The following is a 23,005-nucleotide window of genomic DNA, read 5'->3' as shown; positions in this document are numbered from 1 at the left end:
CTGAGACACTACACTGTCTCTCTGTATTCTATATGATCCTATAGTTTACTGAGACACTACACTGTCTCTCTGTATTCTATGATCCTATAGTTTACTGAGACACTGCACTGTCACTCTGTATTCTATGATCCTATAGTTTACTGAAACACTAAACTGTCTCTCTATTATATGATCCTATAGTTTACTGATACACTACACTGTCTCTCTGTATTCTATGATCCTATAGTTTACTGAGACACTACACTGTCTCTCTGTATTCTATGATCCTATAGTTTACTGAGACACTGCACTGTCTCTCTGTATTCTATATGATCCTATAGTTTACTGAGACACTACACTGTCTCTCTGTATTCTATGATCCTATAGTTTACTGAGACACTGCACTGTCTCTCTGTATTCTATGATCCTATAGTTTACTGAAACACTACATTGTCTCTCTGCATTCTATGATCCTATAGTTTACTGAGACACTACACTGTCTCTCTGTATTCTATGATCCTATAGTTTACTGAAACACTACATTGTCTCTCTGCATTCTATGATCCTATAGTTTACTGAAACACTACATTGTCTCTCTGCATTCTATGATCCTATAGTTTACTGAGACACTACACTGTCTCTCTGTATTCTATGATCCTATAGTTTACTGAAACACTAAACTGTCTCTCTATTATATGATCCTATAGTTTACTGAGTATCTCAAATACTTTGGACAGTGTGATGCTTTGAATTTATTAAGAACTGAAAATAAACACTATTAATAGCATCATAACCTGTTAATACTACAAGACTAAAGTTTTAAGAGCCAGAATATTATGTACATCAAGATCTGTGCTCAGTAGAGTTTCATATTAACTAAATCATGTGTTGTTTTCTGTGTGTTTTACATTCTGACCTGTAATCAGTAGAGTGGTGTTCATCTTTGAAGTCAATAAATCCACCCTTGGACCGGTCACTCTTCATGGAGACACAGCTGGGTACAGGAGACCCTGATCTCTGATGATGGACCCTGATAGAAAGAGGGGATGAACATTATTTACTTTATTTATATTCAATCATACAATCCATGTGGAATCCATCAGTCTCTATTGATGGACTGGACTGTAACACCTATAGTTTACTGAGACACTAGACTGTCTCTCTGTATTCTCTGATCATATAGTTTACTGAGACACTAAACTGTATCTCTGTATTCTATGATCCTATAGTTTAGTGAGACACTACACTGTCTCTCTGTATTCTATGATCCTATAGTTTACTGAGAAACTACACTGTCTCTCTGTATTCTATGATCCTATAGTTTACTGAGACACTAAACTGTATCTCTGTATTCTATGATCCTATAGTTTACTGAGACACTACACTGTCTCTCTGTATTCTATGATCCTATAGTTTACTGGGACACTACACTGTCTCTCTGTATTCTATGATCCTATAGTTTACTGGGACACTACACTGTCTCTCTGTATTCTATGATCCTATAGTTTACTGAGACACTACACTGTCTCTCTGTATTCTATGATCCTATAGTTTACTGAAACACTACACTGTCTCTGTATTCTATGATCCTATAGTTTACTGAGACACTACACTGTCTCCTGTATTCTATGATCCTATAGTTTACTGAGACACTACACTGTCTCTCTGTATTCTATGATCCTATAGTTTACTGGGACACTACACTGTCTCTCTGTATTCTATGATCCTATAGTTTACTGAAACACTAAACTGTCTCTCTGTATTCTATGATCCTATAGTTTACTGATACACTACACTGTCTCTCTGTATTCTATGATCCTATAGTTTACTGATACACTACACTGTCTCTCTGTATTCTATGATCCTATAGTTTACTGATACACTACACTGTTTCTGTGTATTCTATATGATCCTATAGTTTACTGAGACACTGCACTGTCTCTCTGTATTCTCTGATCCTATAGTTTACTGATACACTAAACTGTCTCTCTGTATTCTATGATCCTATAGTTTACTGATACACTACATTGTCTCTCTGTATTATCTGATCCTATAGTTTACTGATACACTAAACTGTCTCTCTGTATTCTATGATCCTATAGTTTACTGAGACATTACACTGTCTCTATGTATGCTATGATCCTATAGTTTACTGAGACATTACACTGTCTCTATGTATGCTATGATCCTATAGTTTACTGAGACGCTACACTGTCTCTATGTATGCTATGATCCTATAGTTTACTGAGACACTACACTGTCTCTATGTATGCTATGATCCTATAGTTTACTGAGACACTACACTGTCTCTATGTATGCTATGATCCTATAGTTTACTGAGACACTACACTGTCTCTATGTATTCTATGAATGTTTTGACCTTGTTCGCTGTAAGTCACTCTGGATAAAGGGCTAATGCCTACATTGCAAATTAATTAGGGGGATCTTGACATGTCTCGAGAACCACTGATATACGTACAAGTGTTGGTTGGTTTGTTTGTTACACTCTCAGAGTTACAGACCTGTAAGGGTGCATTTGGTTCCATTAGTTACACTCTCAGAGTTACAGACCTGTAAGGGTCCATTTGGTTCCATTTGTACACTCTGAGAGCTACAGACCTGTAAGGGTCCATTTGGTTCCATTTGTACACTCTGAGAGTTACAGACCTGTAATGGTACATTTCGTTCCATTTGTACACTCTCAGAGTTACAGACCCGTAAGGGTCCATTTGGTTCCATTTGTACACTCTCAGAGTTACAGACCCGTAAGGGTCCATTTGGTTCCATTTGTACACTCTGAGAGTTACAGACCTGTAATGGTACATTTCGTTCCATTTGTACACTCTCAGAGTTACAGACCCGTAAGGGTCCATTTGGTTCCATTTGTACACTCTCAGAGTTACAGACCCGTAAGGGTCCATTTGGTTCCATTTGTACACTCTGAGAGCTACAGACCTGTAAGGGATCATTTGGTTCCATTTGTACACTCGGAGAGTTACAGACCTGTAAGGGTCCAATTGGTTCCATGTTTACACTCTGAGAGTTACAGACCTGTAAGGGTCCATTTGGTTCTATTCTACAAGCTCCCGCGCTATGAGCTTGTAGATCTGCTATTTTTGAAAAATCGTGACAAAAATCCTATATTTTACTGAGACACTACACTGTCTCTCTGTATTCTATGATCCTATAGTTTACTGAGACACTACACTGTCTCTCTGTATTCTATGATCCTATAGTTTACTGAGGCACTACATTGTCTCTCTGTATTCTATGATCCTATAGTTTACTGAGACACTACATTGTCTCTCTGTATTCTATGATCCTATAGTTTACTGATACACTACACTGTCTCTCTGTATTCTATGATCCTATAGTTTACTGAGACACTACATTGTCTCTCTGTATTCTATATGATCCTATAGTTTACTGAGACACTACATTGTCTCTCTGTATTCTATGATCCTATAGTTTACTGATACACTACACTGTCTCTCTGTATTCTATATGATCCTATAGTTTACTGAGACACTACATTGTCTCTCTGTATTCTATGATCCTATAGTTTACTGAGTATCTCAAATACTTTGGACAGTGTGATGCTTTGAGTTTATTAATAACTGAAAATAAACACTATTAATAGCATCATAACCTGTTCATACTACAAAACTAAAGTATTAAGAGCCAGAATATTATATACATCATGATCTGTGCTCAGTAGAGTTTCATATTAACTAAATCATGTGTTGTTTTCTGTGTGTTTTACATTCTGACCTGTGATCAGTAGAGTGGTGTTCATCTTTGAAGTCTATAAATCCACCCTTGGACCGGTCACTCTTCATGGAGACACAGCTGGGTACAGGAGACCCTGATCTCTGATGATGGACCCTGATAGAAAGAGGGGATGAACATGATTTACTTTATTTATATTCAATCATACAATTCATGTGGAATCCATCAGTCTCTATTGATGGACAGGACTGCAACACCTATAGTTCACTGAGACACTAGACTGTCTCTCTGTATTCTCTGATCATATAGTTTACTGAGACACTACACTGTCTCTCTGTATTCTCTGATCCTATAGTTTACTGAGACACTACACTGTCTCTCTGTATTCTATGATCGTATAGTTTACTGAGACACTACACTGTCTCTCTGTATTCTATGATCCTATAGTTTACTGAGACACTACACTGTCTCTCTGTATTCTATGATCCTATAGTTTACTGAGACACTACACTGTCTCTCTGTATTCTATGATCGTATAGTTTACTGAGACACTACACTGTCTCTCTGTATTCTCTGATCCTATAGTTTACTGAAACACTACACTGTCTCTGTATTCTATGATCCTATAGTTTACTGAGACACTACACTGTCTCCTGTATTCTATGATCCTATAGTTTACTGAAACACTACACTGTCTCTGTATTCTATGATCCTATAGTTTACTGAGACACTACACTGTCTCTGTGTATTCTATATGATCCTATAGTTTACTGAGACACTACATTGTCTCTCTGTATTCTATGATCCTATAGTTTACTGATACACTACACTGTCTCTCTGTATTCTATATGATCCTATAGTTTACTGATACACTACATTGTCTCTCTGTATTCTATGATCCTATAGTTTACTGAGACACTACATTGTCTCTCTGTATTCTATGATCCTATAGTTTACTGAGAAACTATACACTGTCTCTCTGTATTCTATATGATCCTATAGTTTACTGAGACACTACATTGTCTCTCTGTATTCTATGATCCTATAGTTTACTGATACACTACACTGTCTCTCTGTATTCTATGATCCTATAGTTTACTGAGACACTACACTGTCTCCTGTATTCTATGATCCTATAGTTTACTGAAACACTACACTGTCTCTCTGTATTCTATGATCCTATAGTTTACTGAGACACAACACTGTCTCTCTGTATTCTATGATCCTATAGTTTACTGAGACACTGCACTGTCTCTCTGTATTCTATGATCCTATAGTTTACTGAGACACTAAACTGTCTCTCTATTCTATGATCCTATAGTTTACTGAGTATCTCAAATACTTTGGACAGTGTGATGCTTTGACTTTATTAATAACTGAAAATAAACACTATTAATAGCATCATAACCTGTTCATACTACAAAACTAAAGTATTAAGAGCCAGAATATTATATACATCATGATCTGTGCTCAGTAGAGTTTCATATTAACTAAATCATGTGTTGTTTTCTGTGTGTTTTAAATTCTGACCTGTGATCAGTAGAGTGGTGTTCATCTTTGAAGTCAATAAATCCACCCTTGGACCGGTCACTCTTCATGGAGACACAGCTGGGTACAGGAGACCCTGATCTCTGATGATGGACCCTGATAGAAAGAGGGGATGAACATTATTTACTTTATTTATATTCAATCATACAATCCATGTGGAATCCATCAGTCTCTATTGATGGACTGGACTGCAACACCTATAGTTTACTGAGACAGTCTCTCTGTATTCTCTGATCATATAGTTTACTGAGACACTACACTGTCTCTCTGTATTCTCTGATCCTATAGTTTACTGAGACACTACACTGTCTCTCTGTATTCTATGATCCTATAGTTTACTGAGACACTACACTGTCTCTCTGTATTCTATGATCCTATAGTTTACTGAGACACTACACTGTCTCTCTGTATTCTATGATCGTATAGTTTACTGAGACACTACACTGTCTCTCTGTATTCTCTGATCCTATAGTTTACTGAAACACTACACTGTCTCTGTATTCTATGATCCTATAGTTTACTGAGACACTACACTGTCTCCTGTATTCTATGATCCCATAGTTTACTGAAACACTACACTGTCTCTGTATTCTATGATCCTATAGTTTACTGAGACACTACACTGTCTCTGTGTATTCTATATGATCCTATAGTTTACTGAGACACTACATTGTCTCTCTGTATTCTATGATCCTACAGTTTACTGATACACTACACTGTCTCTCTGTATTCTATATGATCCTATAGTTTACTGATACACTACATTGTCTCTCTGTATTCTATGATCCTATAGTTTACTGAGACACTACATTGTCTCTCTGTATTCTATGATCCTATAGTTTACTGAGAAACTATACACTGTCTCTCTGTATTCTATATGATCCTATAGTTTACTGAGACACTACATTGTCTCTCTGTATTCTATGATCCTATAGTTTACTGAGAAACTATACACTGTCTCTCTGTATTCTATATGATCCTATAGTTTACTGATACACTACACTGTCTCTCTGTATTCTATGATCCTATAGTTTACTGAGACACTACACTGTCTCCTGTATTCTATGATCCTATAGTTTACTGAAACACTACACTGTCTCTGTATTCTATGATCCTATAGTTTACTGAGACACAACACTGTCTCTCTGTATTCTATGATCCTATAGTTTACTGAGACACTGCACTGTCTCTCTTTATTCTATGATCCTATAGTTTACTGAGACACTAAACTGTCTCTCTATTCTATGATCCTATAGTTTACTGAGTATCTCAAATACTTTGGACAGTGTGATGCTTTGAGTTTATTAATAACTGCAAATAAACACTATTAATAGCCTCATAACCTGTTCATACTACAAAACTAAAGTATTAAGAGCCAGAATATTATATACATCATGATCTGTGCTCAGTAGAGTTTCATATTAACTAAATCATGTGTTGTTTTCTGTGTGTTTTAAATTCTGACCTGTGATCAGTAGAGTGGTGTTCATCTTTGAAGTCAATAAATCCACCCTTGGACCGGTCACTCTTCATGGAGACACAGCTGGGTACAGGAGACCCTGATCTCTGATGATGGACCCTGATAGAAAGAAGGGATGAACATTATTTACTTTTTTTATATTCAATCATACAATCCATGTGGAATCCATCAGTCTCTATTGATGGACTGGACTGCAACACCTATAGTTTACTGAGACACTACACTGTCTCTCTGTATTCTCTGATCATATAGTTTACTGAGACACTACACTGTCTCTCTGTATTCTATGATCCTATAGTTTACTGAAACACTACACTGTCTCTCAGTATTCTATGATCCTATAGTTTACTGAGACAATACACTGTCTCTGTGTATTCTATTATCCTATAGTTTAGTGAGACACTACACTGTCTCTGTGTATTCTATTATCCTATAGTTTACTGAGACACTACACTGTCTCTCTGTATTCTATGATATAGTTTACTGAGACAGTACACTGTCTCTCTGTATTCTGTGATCCTATAGTTTACTGAGACACTACACTGTCTCTATGTATGCTATGATCCTATAGTTTACTGAGACACTACACTGTCTCTCTGCATTCTATGAATGTTTTGACCTTGTTCGCTGTAAGTCACTCTGGATAAAGGGCTAATGCCTACATTGCAAATTAATTAGGGGGATCTTGACATGTCTCGAGAACCACTGATATACGTACAAGTGTTGGTTGGTTTGTTTGTTACACTCTCAGAGTTACAGACCTGTAAGGGTGCATTGGGTTCCATTAGTTACACTCTCAGAGTTACAGACCCGTAAGGGTCCATTTGGTTCCATTTGTACACTCTGAGAGCTACAGACCTGTAAGGGTCCATTTGGTTCCATTTGTACACTCTGAGAGCTACAGACCTGTAAGGGTCCATTTGGTTCCATTTGTACACTCTAAGAGTTAAAGACCTGTAAGGGTCCAATTGGTTCCATGTTTACACTCTGAGAGTTACAGACCTGTAAGGGTCCATTTGGTTCTATTCTACAAGCTCCCGCGCTATGAGCTTGTAGATCTGCTATTTTTGAAAAATCGTGACAAAAATCCTATATTTTACTGAGACACTACACTGTCTCTCTGTATTCTATGATCCTATATTTTACTGAGACACTACACTGTCTCTCTGTATTCTATGATCATATAGTTTACTGATACACTACACTGTCTCTGTGTATTCTATATGATCCTATAGTTTACTGAGACACTACACTGTCTCTCTGTATTCTATGATCCTATAGTTTACTGATACACTACACTGTCTCTCTGTATTCTATGATCCTATAGTTTACTGATACACTACACTGTCTCTGTGTATTCTATATGATCCTATAGTTTACTGAGACACTACACTGTCTCTGTGTATTCTATATGATCCTATAGTTTACTGAGACACTACACTGTCTCTCTGTATTCTATGATCCTATAGTTTACTGATACACTACACTGTCTCTCTGTATTCTATATGATCCTATAGTTTACTGAGACCTGTGATCAGTAGAGTGGTGTTCATCTTTGAAGTTAATAGGTCTAATCATAGACCAGTCACTCTTCATGGAGACACAGCTGGGTACAGGAGACCCTGATCTGTGCTGATCAACCCTGATAGAAAGAGAGGATTTACTTTATTTATATTATCATACAATCTATGTGGAATCCACACACACTTCTAGTCAAACATCTCTTATATGAATTCATTACTCTGAAGTATAAAATACTTCAACGTCCACAGGGAACATTTCAGAAGTGCAGCGATCGTGGTGCAGAAAAGTTTGGTTTTAATGACAACCATTAATTAAAGGTAGGGTAAGTGACTTACTTTGGTTAAAATAAGTTATAAATAGCTCTATATTCTGATAGTACTCATTGCTACAGACTGTTTGTTCAGTAAAAGGAGTCTCCCATGTCTCTCCAGCACTTTATTAAACAGAAAATCAGTGCTCTCTCCTGATTGGCTTAAATGTTGTCACCTACCTGAACATGTACTATATTCTGTTTAAAAAAGAGCTGGAGAGACCCCTGAGACCGAACAAACGCTCTGTAGCAATGATCACTATGCATATGTCTTACTTACTTTTTCTGCAAATCGTATTTAAATCGCTTATTTAGGACAGCCTTTGGCCAGTCAACCCACGTCCACATGCACAGCACTGCTCATGGCACAGGCTGACTAAACAAGTGATTTAAACGCTTGCTTCAACTCGTCGGTTAGATTTTCTGTCGCCTTCTTTCGGCACCCGAGACTGTGGAACCTCATCTAGGAGCTATACAGAGGACTGAGAGGTTCCAAATGGGTCTCTGCTATCATGCTGTCATGTTCTAGTGCTGTGTATATGTTCTAGTGCTGTGTATGGTATAGGAGGATTCACATACTTTAAGTTTGGAGGTCCAGGTTCATTACTGAAGTGTGGAGGGTCATCTTTAGACACACAGCTGGCTGTTGGAGGCTCTGGTCTGTGGACGTGCTGTTTGTCACTTCCCTCCTCCTCTCTCTCCACAGACTCACTCATCTTTGGTCTTTATTTAACCTGTCAAGTTTACAGACAATACAACACACCAGATAATGCAACAGCACGCCCACGGGCACACCTCCAAGCGCAATTAATGGCGTCGGCATAATGCATAGCGGGTATAGCGGCAGCAAAATACTGCTGATTCTGCTATGAATAGCAATTGAACCCCTGCATACCTATTCTTGGGGGAACATTCACCAAAAAAACGTATTAGCAGGTTTCAGTGCATTTATAGAGCGTCACGATTATGATCATATTAACTCGCTCCATCATCAGAAAGCACGATGAACACAATAGGTTAAATGAACAAACGCAAACGCGCATTACAAAAAATGACAGATTCAGATGATCAGAGTATCTTGTATAAAATAAAATATAAAACAAAGTTGCATGGATTGTATAAGAAGAACTCACCAAGTCAAATATCTCCAGCAAATATCTCCTCAAATGAGACCACCTTTAAAAGAGAGGGAGGAGAGAAAGGTGATCATGATAATTGAGTTAAAGGTAAGGTACGTTATATGTTTTGGTTAAAAGGTTAAAGCTCTATTTTGTGATAGTCATTGCTATAGAGTGTTTGTTCAGTAACAGTGTTAAATAGCTCTATATTGTGATAGTAATCATAGAGTGTTTGTTCAGTAACAGTGTTAAATCGCTCTATATTGTGATAGTAATCATTGCTATAGAGTGTTTGTTCAGTAACAGGAGTCTCCATGTCTCTCCAGATCTTTAATAAACATAACATACATTTTCAAGTGGGTTGCCAATTTCAGCCAATCAGGAGAGAGTACCCATTTATCAGCTATAATTGTATAGTGTTCCAGTTTCAATTGTGTGTCTGCTCATTTCTTCCAATTTCACTTGTTGTATCCTGTGTGAGTTCTCTCTTCTGATGGGATAAACTCTGTATCCCAACCTCAAAATGCATGTTTACTAAAGAGCTACATTACATGGTGTCAAACCTAACCAAGTGGTCAGTCTACTTCTGAGACAATCACTTTAAAACTATAGCAGAGAAATCACAGATCAAGTGGTGTAGTTTTACAGTTTGTCCAATAGATGGTGCACATGGACCACATTAAGGAGGATTAGACGGCCTACAAAAACAGTTAGACATTTATTTTAAGTACAGTTGAAACATGGATTGTGGTTGTTGAAGTTGAAGTTGGCTGTGTGAAATGGAGTGTTTTCAGACCTGGGGAGGTGAGGCTGTTTTGTTCACATTATGAAACACATGTGTGATCTTTCAAACTCAGATATACGTTTCCTTTTAGCACAATAACACAGACTCAGTGACAGGCCAGTCCATACATGTCATCAAACACAGTGAAGGAGAATTAGTCCATGTTGGTTTGTGAACTGTCTGTCTAACTAACCCTAAACCTAACCTTAAACTTAACCCTAACCTTAAACTTAACCTTAACCCTAACCCTAACCCTAACCCTAACCCTAAACTTAACCCTAACCTTAACCTTAAACTTAACCTTAACCCTAACCTCACACTAACCTAACGGTCGGAATAATAGGATGCCGTAATTATGAGTCTGTTAATCCATCAGCAACTACAATCACTTCATCATGTACTAATAAAACATTGTTATTTACAGTATTATTATAACAAGGCAGGTTTTGTAGTTCACCAGCAGACAATAAACTACAGCAAGGGTTCCCAAACGTTTCAGGCAGAAACGCCCCCAAAATAAACATATTTGAACTGGGGACCCCCCCCCCCCCCCCAAAATAATCATATTTGAACTGGGGACCCCCCCCCCCCAAATAATCATATTTGAACTAGGGACCCACCCCCCTCAAAATAATCATATTTGAACTGGGGACCCCCCCCCAAAAAAATAAATAAATAATCATATTTGAACTGGGGACCCCCCCCCAAAAAAATAAATAAATAATCATATTTGAACTGGGGACCCCCCACGCTGACAAGCACTTGGAATTGTAGGCATTACATTTAGTAATGACACTACTCCCCGGAGAACATGGACTGCTAAATAAAGATTTGTGGAGAAAATCCCCGGAGAAAATCCAACAATGATAGGTTGGTTTAGATATGACGACTCACCATTGGGTAAGGTTAGGGCAAAACATTTACGGGTAGGCCAATCAGAGGCAGGATAGGGCGGGTCATGCCGCTCTAAACCAGGAAGGAAAGTCAAAACACAGACCACATGAAATGAGCAGTCTGCACTATTATGTTATAAGGAAGTGACAGGACGAGCGGAGGAGGGGAGAAAACTTGACAAATGGCAGAGGCAGAGAGATTCACTGCCGCAGATGTTTCCATTGATGAAGATGACGTCCAGGAAGTCAACAATAACAATGCGTCTCCATGGCCGTATATCTGGACAAATATATGTTTTTAACAGAAACAACGGCCTAAATCCTATGTGTTTAGGTGTTTACTGTGTAATCCAAAAAACAAGCTGCTCTCAACTTCCCACACGTCTAACACACATGTAAGAACACACATTCAGGTGAAAAGCTTTACACAACCATTGTCAACTGTTCCCAAACAGCACACAAGTCAGTGCACTTTGTTTTATGGGGGTGGGGAAAAGAAAAGGCAAACTAAAATAAATACATACTGTACATAAGAGGGAAAATATCATCTAGAGCAGTGGTTCTCAACAATAATAATACCTAACAAAAAAAGAAGGATAGAAAAGAAAAAGACAATTTCTGCATCAGAAGTAATGAACAAACTATACTATAAAAACTCGTCAAACATTGGCGAAATAGTAAAATAATATAGGAAAGAGGCAAACATTTTGAAAATAGATCTACAAGCACACAATGCCTCACAATGCGAGGCGTTGTGAGCTTGTAGATCTGCTATTTTCACAATGTTTATCTGTGGAGTAAAACTAAATAATGCCTCAACTCCTACATTCCAAGTGCTTGTCAGGTAGAGTGCCCACCCGTCCCACATCTCGCAGGACAGTCCCGAAATTGGACCGTCTGTCCCGCGTCCCGCACACACAAACGAAAATAAATGTTTTGTATTTATTGTTTTGGCTAGTGATAGTTAGAGGAGTTCCTACGGTATGGTGTGTGTTATGTGAAATGTGAGCTTACCATAATCACAGTAATCCTTAATCATATTCAAGGGCTTTTGGAGAGAAATGAGACAAACTCCAATCACAGCACTGCAGAGGGGAGGTGTGTGTGTGTGTGTGTGTGTGTGTGTCTGTCTGTGTCAAGCTGGCGCTCGTTGACGCTCGTTAATGTTACATCAAGGCTTTTATGTTTCTGCACTGTCAAATAGGCCTACATCTAATCCAGTGGGACTCTCTGGGATCCTTGACGGAGTTCCAGGGGGAACCAAATGGACGCTTATGGGTCTGTAACTCAGAGAGTGTACACAAGGAACCAAATGGACATTGATTTTACGATATAAATTGGGGTCCAAGAGATAGAGATGCCATTAAATGCGGGTCCGTAGCCTAATGCATGTCAAACTGGGGGTCCTTGAAATTAAAATGGTTGAAAATCACTGCTAGAGCCGTAAAAAAAACTCCTCTTATGGGGGTCCTTGCATATCTTTTCAAATGGGGCATCCGCGAGCTAATAAGTGTCAAGTTTGGGGTCCTTGACATGAAAAGGTTTGAGAACCACTGATCTAATCTATAGCATCAAAGCCATAGATTTTTTACAAGCAACCCTCTCTGGCTTATAGATATTTTGTTCAAGTTGTTGTTAATAACTAGGCTACACTTGGTCCAGATGACAAGAATATGACTATGATTTAAGTGGAATTTATATTTATGCAGTATTTATATTACGTGTGCTATTAGTGTCTATATGTCCTCTAAAAGAAAGGGGTTTATAGTGTGAATTTACTTAAGCTTGTATAATTAAGGTTTCGAGGCCGATAGGCTCGAAGCCTTTCTTGAGAATGTAGGCGTTCTTCCGCCGTTTTTTCAGTTCTGGCCCAACCGTGCGGTCGCTTTTTACGAAACTCTGCAATATGGTAGAGGGCTATGCCAAACGGCGAAGACCCGAAACTCAAAACCATCGGCCAAAGGGTGGCGCTGTAGCAATCAATTGAAAAATGCCAACTTTGAACAGGTACAACTCATGCCCTGTTTGACCTACAGCCATGAAACTTCGATACACACATGCGTCTCCTCATGCCGAACAACTTTCACATTCTGACCTCTGACCTTTAGATCTCCCACCATTTTGAATTATATGAAAAAACGCTTTTTTCGCTCCGCTAAACTGGTGTGGAAGCTTGCATTGACTTTATAATGTTTTAAAAAATAACGTATTATTCGCATGAAAAAAATCGCCCCGGTGTGTAAGGACCTTTAGTGTTAGGCTGTATTTACGCATCTGCTTGTCATTAATGCATTAAAATAATTATGACCGTTATTTTTGTCAGATGTCCGATAAATTTGAATCCTTCCGGACATTGGGACCGGCAGATTAAAATCCTAGCGCGACCCCTGATATATAAATAAATGTGCACATTTCCCAGAGAATGAAGCAGACTGGTTGAGCTGAGACTCTGGCAGCTGGTTGCCAAGGTAACCACTTCCTGTGTGCAGGGGAAGTGTGCAACGAGCAGCACTAGAGTGGGTGCATCCACACATGTACCTCTCTCTCTCTCTCTCTCTCTCTCTCTCTCTCTCTCTCTCTCTCTCTCTCTCTGCCACCATCGTTGTTTCTCTGTTGTAACACGTGGCCTGTAAAACAGGTCCATGGATTCTGAGACCAGTGGTGGAAAAAGTACTCACATGTCTTAACTTAAAGTCAATACTGCAATATAGACAGACTCTGTTAGAAGTAAAAATCTGGAATTCAAAATGCACTTAAGTAAAAGTATAAAAGATTGCCATCATAATGTACTTAAAGTACCAAAAGTAAAAGTACTCATGGGGCAGAATTTCCCATTCAAAATATATAAAAGTCTTTTGAAAATAAAAAATCGTACAAATTATAATATTTGCCTCTGAGATGTAGTAGAGTAGAAGTAAAAGCATTAGAAATTGGAGTAAAGTACAAATACCTCAAAATGTTACTTAAGTACAGTACTTGAGTAGATGTACTTAGTTACTTTACACCACTGCCTGAGTCTGAGACAGTCCTCACCGAGGATTATAAAACGTACATTAACCACTTCAGCCCTATTTTATACCTAGGCTGAAAATAGCAGATCTACAAGCTTACAACGCCTCGCGAAGCGACGAGTTGTTCAACCCCGGCATCCATATTACTAGGTGAACGTTGGCCAAAAGATAGCCGATCTAAAGCTCACAACACGTTGCACTGTGACGCTCTGTGGGCTTGTAGATCGGCTTTTTGGGGTGAAGAAATTGGCCGTAGAGATGCAAACTCAGGTTTGTTTGACTAAGAATAGAGGGTTTAAGTGGTTCATCAGACATTTAATGACTTTAATACATTTATTAATGTAGTTTTTCACCTACCAGGTGTGATGCTGAGTCCAGACACTGCCAACAGCCAGATGAACAGTGGAGCCATGAGGCCCTTCATGTTGATAACAATGTTCCTAATGATGATAAAACAACAACAATCTGCACCATTAAACTCAATGTGAGGTTTAACTGACTGACTAGAGGATCTGTCTGTCTCGTTTAACTGACGTCTCTTCTCTTCCTGATTGAAACCCTGGCAGGAGGAGGATGAAACTATATGACACATTTCACATGTAACTCCTCCCTCACACCATGTAGATTCATTTAAAGCTGTATTATGTAACTTATTTGTGATAAAATGCTATGTTGTACAATCTGTGTGGTAGAGTATGTCAATATAATATAACTGATATATTTTTTTTAATCATGTTTGAGTCACATTCCTCAGCCTTGTTCAGACATCAAACTAATCTGACTCCAATCTGGATCAGAAATTTGTCTGAATTTGGGACTTTACCGGTGTGTGGTTTGACACGACCTTTGACACGATCCTGTTTCTGGTTTGACACAACTATAGCTCTTTAGTTAAACTCAACTAGTGATGAAGACTATAATAGTGTACAGGGGCGCAGCCATGGGTGGGCTGGGGTGGGCCGTGGCCCACCCACGTAGAAAGCTGGCCCACCCAATCGATCTTGCAAAAAAAAAAGACATTTGTAAATGTATTACTTTTTTTTTTCTTCAGTAAAATCAGGCAAAATAAGAATTACATAACATAACCCTAACCCTAACCCTAACCTTAAAACCGTACCTGCCATGCACAGTCCCCAGTGAACATTCCTCACAAAGTTCACTGGCAATTTTATTTATAGTTTGTAAACATGCCTAAAAACCTAAACTTTAAAGAAAGGGAAAATGGTTAACCCTAATGGAACCCCCCCCCCCTTTTTCTTTTAGAAAAAGCTTTAGGAAAGGCGAAACAGCCAAAAAGAACTTAGGGCTAAGATTTAGAATTTAGATTAAAGACTTAGTAAACAGAATGTAAAATTATAAGGACCTTAAAATTAAAGAGTAACGGGATCCCAAAAAGACTTTCTTTCAAAAACAAGATGGCGAGAGCAAAAATTCCTTGCTCTGCCTTTTTCTGAAAGGATGCCCTTTCTAAAAAGGCTTAGCACTGAAGTCCAACCCAAACCATTCCCTAACCCTAAAACCGAAATAAAGTAACAGAAAAACACCCAAAAACGTCGGAGGTGGGAAGCCTCTCAGCTCCCCACCTTCTCTGTAAAATACACTTTTTGGCCAGAAAAGAAAAGAATCTCTGCATAGATCCTACAGTCACACACACACACACACACACACACACACACACACACACACACACACACACACACACACACACGTGCTATGGAAAATGATATCCATAGTGGCCCTCGGCTCATAAAAGGCTGTGTGTGTGTGTGTGTGTGTGTGTGTGTGTGTGTGTGATAGATAGATCTATATATAGATAGATAGATAGATAGATAGATATTATTTATTTTCAAGATCTTTTTGAAAATAGCAGATCTACAAGCTCACTGTGAGCTTGTAGATCGTCTATTTTCAAATAGCCAATGTAGCCTACTGTAGTATAGGTTTAAAGTGCTAATGTAGTCTAGTCGCCTCCTTGGGGCTTGTTTTCATAGAACTGGCTGCTTATTTCTGTCACAAAACCTGGCAACGACACACGTCTTGCTGTTTCCTTACACCCCATCCGCACTGCCAGCGATGCGACGCGACGCGACGCGAGCGGGCGATGAAATCTCATTAAAATACATGTTTTTCAATGAGACCGTCCTGACCTACCGCGAGCGACAACGAACCGTGCAGCGACGTCGTCCACCCCTCCTATTTTCGCTCGCAGGGTCTCTATTTGAGTGAGGTTTCGCGGCTGTGCCCCGCCCCCAAACACTTTTTATTGTTTTTTATTTGTTGATTAAATACTTTATTAACAGATTTGTAAACATTACAGAGGTAGGATTTTACTATGGTTGTTAAAAGGATAACACAAAAAACCCTAAAGGAACTTGTTTCCATTGTGGACCTGGTTGAGATCTGCACACTGCTTTGTCATAGAGTGAAAAAAAAATAGTGCTTTGTGCCTGTTCGATATACATCTATAGTATTAAGCGTGCCAACGTGTCGTCACCAGCAGAAGGGGCAAATCAGCCTGCGGGGGCGAGGCATTGGGCGTGGCATTGGGCAATGTTAAGTCAACCTGGTTTTTACCCCTCAAAGATGTCCGCAGCTACAAAAAGACACTTGTTGACGCCCCCTTCAGGATTTTTTGGTACACCTAATAGGCTATTATTTTTTATTGTCAGACGTTTTATAAAGAGTGGAGGAACTTGGATTTTCAAATACCTATAGTGGACGGACAACACATCAGCTACTGCACATCACTTTGTTCTTCATATTTGAGGATTGTTGTAAACACAGTAGGCTAGGCTAGACCCTCATTACTTCATATTTTATTTATAGCCTATAAAGTTCAAACGACCACCATCAAACAGTAGGCTACAGTGAGTGAAAAAAGCTCCGCTATTCAGTGGTGGAAGAAGTAGTCAGATATCATATTTTACTTAAGTAAAAGTAGCAAACAATGTGAAGAAATAGGCTACTCTGTTACAACAAGTAAAAGGCCAATGTTCAGTAAAAGTAGGCTACAAAAGTATTGGCATCAAAATATACTTAAAGTACCTAAAGTAAAAGTACTAAAATGTTTGAAAATAGGTAGCAGATCTACAAGCTCACAATGCATGGTGATGCATTGTGAGCTTGTAGATCGGCTATTTTCAAATATCCTATGTATAAAATTGGGCTAAAGTGGTTAATGTATGTTTTATAATTTAATAATGTATATCTGCAAAGTAACTAACTAAAGTTTTCAAATAATTGTGTAGTGGAGTAAAAGTAGGAATATTTGCCTGAATTGCCTCTGAGATGTAGTGGAGAAGTAAAAGTATTGAAATTTGGAAATACTCCAGTAAAGTAAAAAATAACTCAAAATTGTATTTAAGTAGGCCTACAGTACTTGAGTACATGTACCAGTTACTTTCCACTACCACCACAGCCGCTATTTATTTATTTATTGCTTCTTCGGGAATTGTCCTGAAAATGTGGGATCTGTACGCTACAGTACATGTTTCCTAGCTGTAGAATACGACTCTCGTAGACGTATTTATGATTCTGACGTTTTCAATCTACGAGCGTTGTAGGGTTCACCCCCCATGGACACAGGGACTTTCAGCACTTAGCCCTGAAACATGACTGTCATACCATGACAGTCATGGTGCCGAGTCCCCCTGGTCTAAAGTTGTGTTCGATTTTTTCACATTGCCATCTCTCACATAAACATAAACGTTCAGATTTCAAATATAAAGTGCTTACCACCGAGCCACGGATGTTACAAGGCGATGCGGACCACGATGAGTACCCGTATCTCCCGTATTGTTCAATAAAAAGCATTTTAATCCCATCGCCGGCCATTTTCTTTTTTTGTTTTTTTTTGTTTTGTAATGTATCAGAGTGCAATACACCTCCCAACCATTAGTGTCGCATGGTTGAAAGTATTGGAGACAATTTGGAGAAAATGGCCGGCGATGGGATTAAAATGCTTTTTATTGAACAATACGGGAGATACGGGTACTCATCGCGGTCCGCATCGCATTGTAACATCCGTGGCTTGGTGGTAAGCACTTTATATTTGAAATCTGAACGTTTATGTTTATGTGAGAGATGGCAATGTGAAAAAATCGAACACAACTTTAGACCAGGGGGACTCGGCACCATGACGCTTGTATGCAAGCGTCATGTGAACCATGGCTATTTCAGCACTATACCCCGTAGACACTCCAAACATGTACAAATTGAAAAAATGGTGCTTACCCCCACGCCATGTTAACTCTCACTACGGGGTAGTAGTTTAATGTAATAATTCATATCTTTCAACAAAGAAGTGTTTTAATGCCGTCTGTGGCCGAACGCCATTGTTTCACCCTCGTTTACTTTCTGTTTACATTGAGTGTAATTCCGGGTTTCACCAGATGGGCGCGTCTACCACCCATTGGGAACTTCCGACAGAATCGGCCACAGACGGCATTAAAACACTTCTTTGTTGAAAGATATGGATTATCACATTAAACTACGACCTCGTAGCGAGAGTTAACATTTGGGATGTGGGGGTGAGCACCGTTTTTTTCCTTCAATTTGTACATGTTTGGAGTGTCTACGGGGTATAGTGCTGAAAGTCCCTGTGTCCATGGGGGGTGAACCCTACAACTCTCGTAGATTGAAAACGTCAGAATCATAAATACGTCTACGAGAGTTGTATTCTAAAGCTACATGTTTCCTAATGAAAATGTAAAATTCCTGATGAACTTCTAACTGATCGAAATGTTGACAGCAATACATAAATAGCGGAGCTTTTTCTACCAGTGTGCACTTATTTTTTCTATTTGATGAACTATTGTTTGTCCTGCACCTGCGGGTGCGGTGCGGGACTTGAGTGGATCATATGCGTGCACTATGTATCTTTTCATACAGTGAGTGAGACCCTCACTTCATTTAGGCCACGTTTATTTCAGCCAAACAGGCAAACATATGCCATAGAGGTTGTTTAAGAAGAATTTAAGTGGTGTGTTTGTGCATGATGCGTAGGCCTACTTGCGTAGACTATCATGTGCAGCATATGGAGAAAAGAATATCTGAAGGAGAGAGAGAGTGTGCGTGTGTGTGTGTGTGTGTGTGTGTGTGTGTGTGTGTGTGTGTGTGTGTGTGTGTGTGTGTGTGTGTGTGTGTGTGTGTGTCCTTTCCACAAGTCCGCTCCTATTATTTATTCATTTAATAGCAGTGGTGGAAAGTAACATGTACTCAAGTACAATTATGAGGTATTTGTGCTTTACTTGAGTTTTTACAATTTCCAATACTTTTACCCCACTAAATCTTAGAGGCAAATATTGTAGCCTACTTTTGCTCCACTATACAATTATTTGAAAACTTTAGTTAGTTACTTTGTAGATTTGATTATCATTACAAAACATACATTAACCACTTCAGCCCTATACATTTCAGCCATTTGAAAATAGCAGATCTACAAGTGATGCAAGGCATTGTGAGCTTGTAGATCTGCTATTGTTTATAGATTTAGTATAAGATTTGTATACATTTGTAAACTTGAAATGGGACATTCTGCACCATGAGTAGCTACTTTCTACTTTTGGTAGCCTACTTTAACCTACATTTTGATACCAATACTTTTGTACTTTTACTCAAGTACATTTTTTATTCCGGACTTTTGCTTGTAACAGAGTATTTCTACATCGCAGTATTGATACTTTTACTTAAGTCCAAAAATATAGTACTTTCCCCACCATTAATATGATTGGTTAATGCTACGTCGCAACGCGATAGCCGACGCTCCATATCGCCCCAGATGAGGACAGTTTTTCGCGCGACGTCGCCGTCAGAACGCTCGCTCGCTGGCAGTGCAGACGGGACACAGAGCGTTGTCAAAGAATTCCACTCTGGAGCTTGGTTTCACTTAGTTGCGGATTCAAGCCAAGCAAACACTGTTCCCGTGTAAACGGACGGCATATCTGATACTCTGACGGCACATCTGATACTCTGTCTGTGTGTATGTGTATGTGTATGTGTATGTGTGTGTGTGTGTGTGTGTGTGTGTGTGTGTGTGTGTGTGTGTGTGTGTGTGTGTGTGTGTGTGTGTTGGGGGGGGGGGCGCCCGTATTTTCGTTTGTGTACACAAATCTTTCAGCCCACACCGTCACAGGCAAACGTGCTTACACCTACAAAGGACTTTCAAATACGTCCCCTGGACACTCACACTGCGCCTTAAGACATGGCGGGCGCATGGGATAACTTCTTCATACCACCAGCACGCAACATCCCACAGAAAACATTATTTATCACGATATACAATAAAACAACATTATTAATATAATAGATTACGAATTTTATTATATTATAATATATCATATTATAATACATATTATTATAATATCACATTATAATATAACATTTTATTACAATAATTAATATAATATATCTCTGCTGTCCAGCAGCAACCAACTAACTCCACAACGCTCATTTTTCAGGAAATGAAGAAATCATTATATATATATATTTTTAAAAAAAAGCAATACTGCCTCATCAAAGTTGGTATAGTGACTTTATATATTGTCATATACTTGCATGTGTCATATATTATCACCACTTTACCCAAATCCAGCTCAACTGGAGTTAGGAGTTTTGTCCAACCAAAGTTAGGTGGAGTTAGGTGTCTGAACAGCTGACAATAGCTCCAATCACTGCTGAGGGAGAGGTTTCAAATGGGGCTAAATTCCTAAAAGCTAACAATGGATCTCCAAGCTCACAATGCATCACAACGTGTGAATTAATGCCCTGATGCTTCATGACACTTATTATATAGGCCTACAATAATAAGCGGGACATTAAATATTACAATAATGTCTGCAAAGAGGGGTTCACAGAGTTGGAGTTCCTGTTTCTAAAACGTTGTTGATATTTAGTATGAGTTATTGGTTGATATATTGATTCTTGTACCACACCTCCTCAAGTCCATCTGTGCTTATTACCAAGATGTTTTACTGTACCAATTCTTAATAGTTAAATATTGAAATAGAATCCCAATCAATTGAAATGTAAACATTACAAATGTAATAACAAATTCTAAACAACTTCTTATCAGGTAACAACTACATATTATTGTAACTCATGTCTTGTATTACCAATGCTGGCCAAATCAATCAACTACATGGCAGAAAACACGAGCATCACACATCCCACTATACATGCCTGACCTCGCAATTTTTTTTTATCCCACAGACGTACAGGGACTGACCTGCTTCACAGTGTCACCCGTCTACACATGACATCTTATGTCATACGTCCTTGTTTATCCACAAACATTGTTACAGAGAGTTAGATCCCAGTCAGCCAAAACCAGAGCATTTAAATCCTTTGCTGCCATTTATGTTGTTGTGCCAGGCAAGAATTGTCTGACTGTAAGTGTGACTTCATCGATGATTAACTCCTTAGATCTGTATTAGTTAATTTTGTTGTGTGAAGGTGATTTGGGATGTATTCTTATGTTTAGATTTACACAGCCATGTGGGTTACTTAAGTTGTTATTTGTGTTATTTTTCTCTTGAGAGATTATTGTTGTATGAGATTTGGTACAGTTCATAACGCCTGTGAAATGAATATTTACCTCATTGTTACAGTTGCCTACATATGCTTACCATAACCATAAATGTATCCTACATTTATATTTACATTTACTTACCTCTACTCATTTTCATAAGCAACACTACTGTAACTGTACTGTTCTTTTTTTTGTATTGTTGACTTTGCAGTTTCACTCCGTTTTTCACAACTACATACACCTTGAGTCTTCAATAAATCTTTGGAGTTGAAGCGTACATCCTGACTCTCATGTCCTCTGTGAATGGAGTTTGGCTTGCTGTCTAATTGTGGTTGCTACACCCCAAGGAGGACAGTACAACTGCTATTAATAATAACTTGTAATATATTCAAAGTATTATAAGGAATATTTCATCATTGATTACACTGTAAAATAAATTCCAACATGAAGACATTAAACTGAATCTGTGTACCTTTCGTTCAGTTGATTTATTTTAAAAAAATCCGAAAAATGACTTGTTTTTTCAATATTTGTTTCTAAAACCAAGTCAAAATATGGATAATGGCTCATTTTCCAATTTCAAACGTTTGGCTCTGAATCAAAGGTTGAGAAAATAGGGGTTTTGTCACTGATGTGGTGAGATGGGACTCTGTCCTCCACAGCAGTATTGTAAGTGTCGGTGACACTTGATTCCTTTTAACTTCAATTGTTGCTTTAGTTTGAAGTTGATTTGTTATTTACTTTGCGTATTTTGGGATACCTTTATTTTGACACTTCCTGTGCATTTTGTAACACCTTTATTCTGACACTTCCTGTCACCAGACCGGACTTAACTGAGGCATGCTAGCTTCACAGACAGATCCTTCCACTCAGTGACGGTCAGAGCAGAGAGACGCACTTTTGCACACCAACATAGCGCGACACGGTACGGAATGTTTGTTTGCCTTGACTTTCTGTAGCCTGTTTGTAACCTGTAACCTTGTATTCTGCACTTTGAGTGCGCAGTTTGAGTAAGGTTGTTTATATGTTGTTCACAGCGCCTGTTGTGACGTTTGGTGCAAACAAATGATTGTCTGATGTTTACCTGAAGCCAAGGTGGCT

General features: G+C 38.6%; 2 protein-coding genes across 11 annotated transcripts in view; one reads left to right on the top strand and one right to left on the bottom strand.

Annotated features, from left to right (window-relative positions):
- The window catches only part of LOC308086062 (uncharacterized protein), an 82,297-nt gene extending 67,392 nt beyond the window's left edge, over window positions 1-14,905 (bottom strand). For 4 of the 10 annotated variants that reach the window (XM_080429403.1, XM_080429405.1, XM_080429406.1 and 1 more), the window contains exons 1-8: window positions 14,734-14,905; window positions 9,704-9,746; window positions 9,150-9,304; window positions 8,265-8,378; window positions 6,722-6,835; window positions 5,239-5,352; window positions 3,751-3,864; window positions 896-1,009 (exon numbers count right to left, since the gene is read on the bottom strand). In XM_080429403.1, coding sequence (XP_080285529.1) covers window positions 896-1,009; window positions 3,751-3,864; window positions 5,239-5,352; window positions 6,722-6,835; window positions 8,265-8,378; window positions 9,150-9,286 — 707 coding nt within the window. In that variant the 5' untranslated portion in view covers window positions 9,287-9,304; window positions 9,704-9,746; window positions 14,734-14,905. The remainder of the gene's footprint in view (window positions 1-895; window positions 1,010-3,750; window positions 3,865-5,238; window positions 5,353-6,721; window positions 6,836-8,264; window positions 8,379-9,149; window positions 9,305-9,703; window positions 9,747-14,733) is intronic. The other 6 variants (XM_080429409.1, XM_080429411.1, XM_080429410.1 and 3 more) reach the window with 4 other exon arrangements.
- LOC308086080 (uncharacterized protein) overlaps window positions 1-23,005 on the top strand; it is a 499,718-nt gene that overhangs the window by 102,560 nt on the left and 374,153 nt on the right. The gene's annotated exons all lie outside the window — the stretch shown is intronic.

The sequence above is a fragment of the Gymnoscopelus braueri genome (genome assembly GCF_963280865.1).
Source record: "Gymnoscopelus braueri genome assembly, chromosome: 5".
Classification (NCBI taxonomy): Eukaryota; Metazoa; Chordata; class Actinopteri; order Myctophiformes; family Myctophidae; genus Gymnoscopelus; species Gymnoscopelus braueri.
The sequence above is the reverse complement of the archived record's forward strand: the minus strand, read 5'-3'. Positions and strand labels throughout refer to the sequence as shown.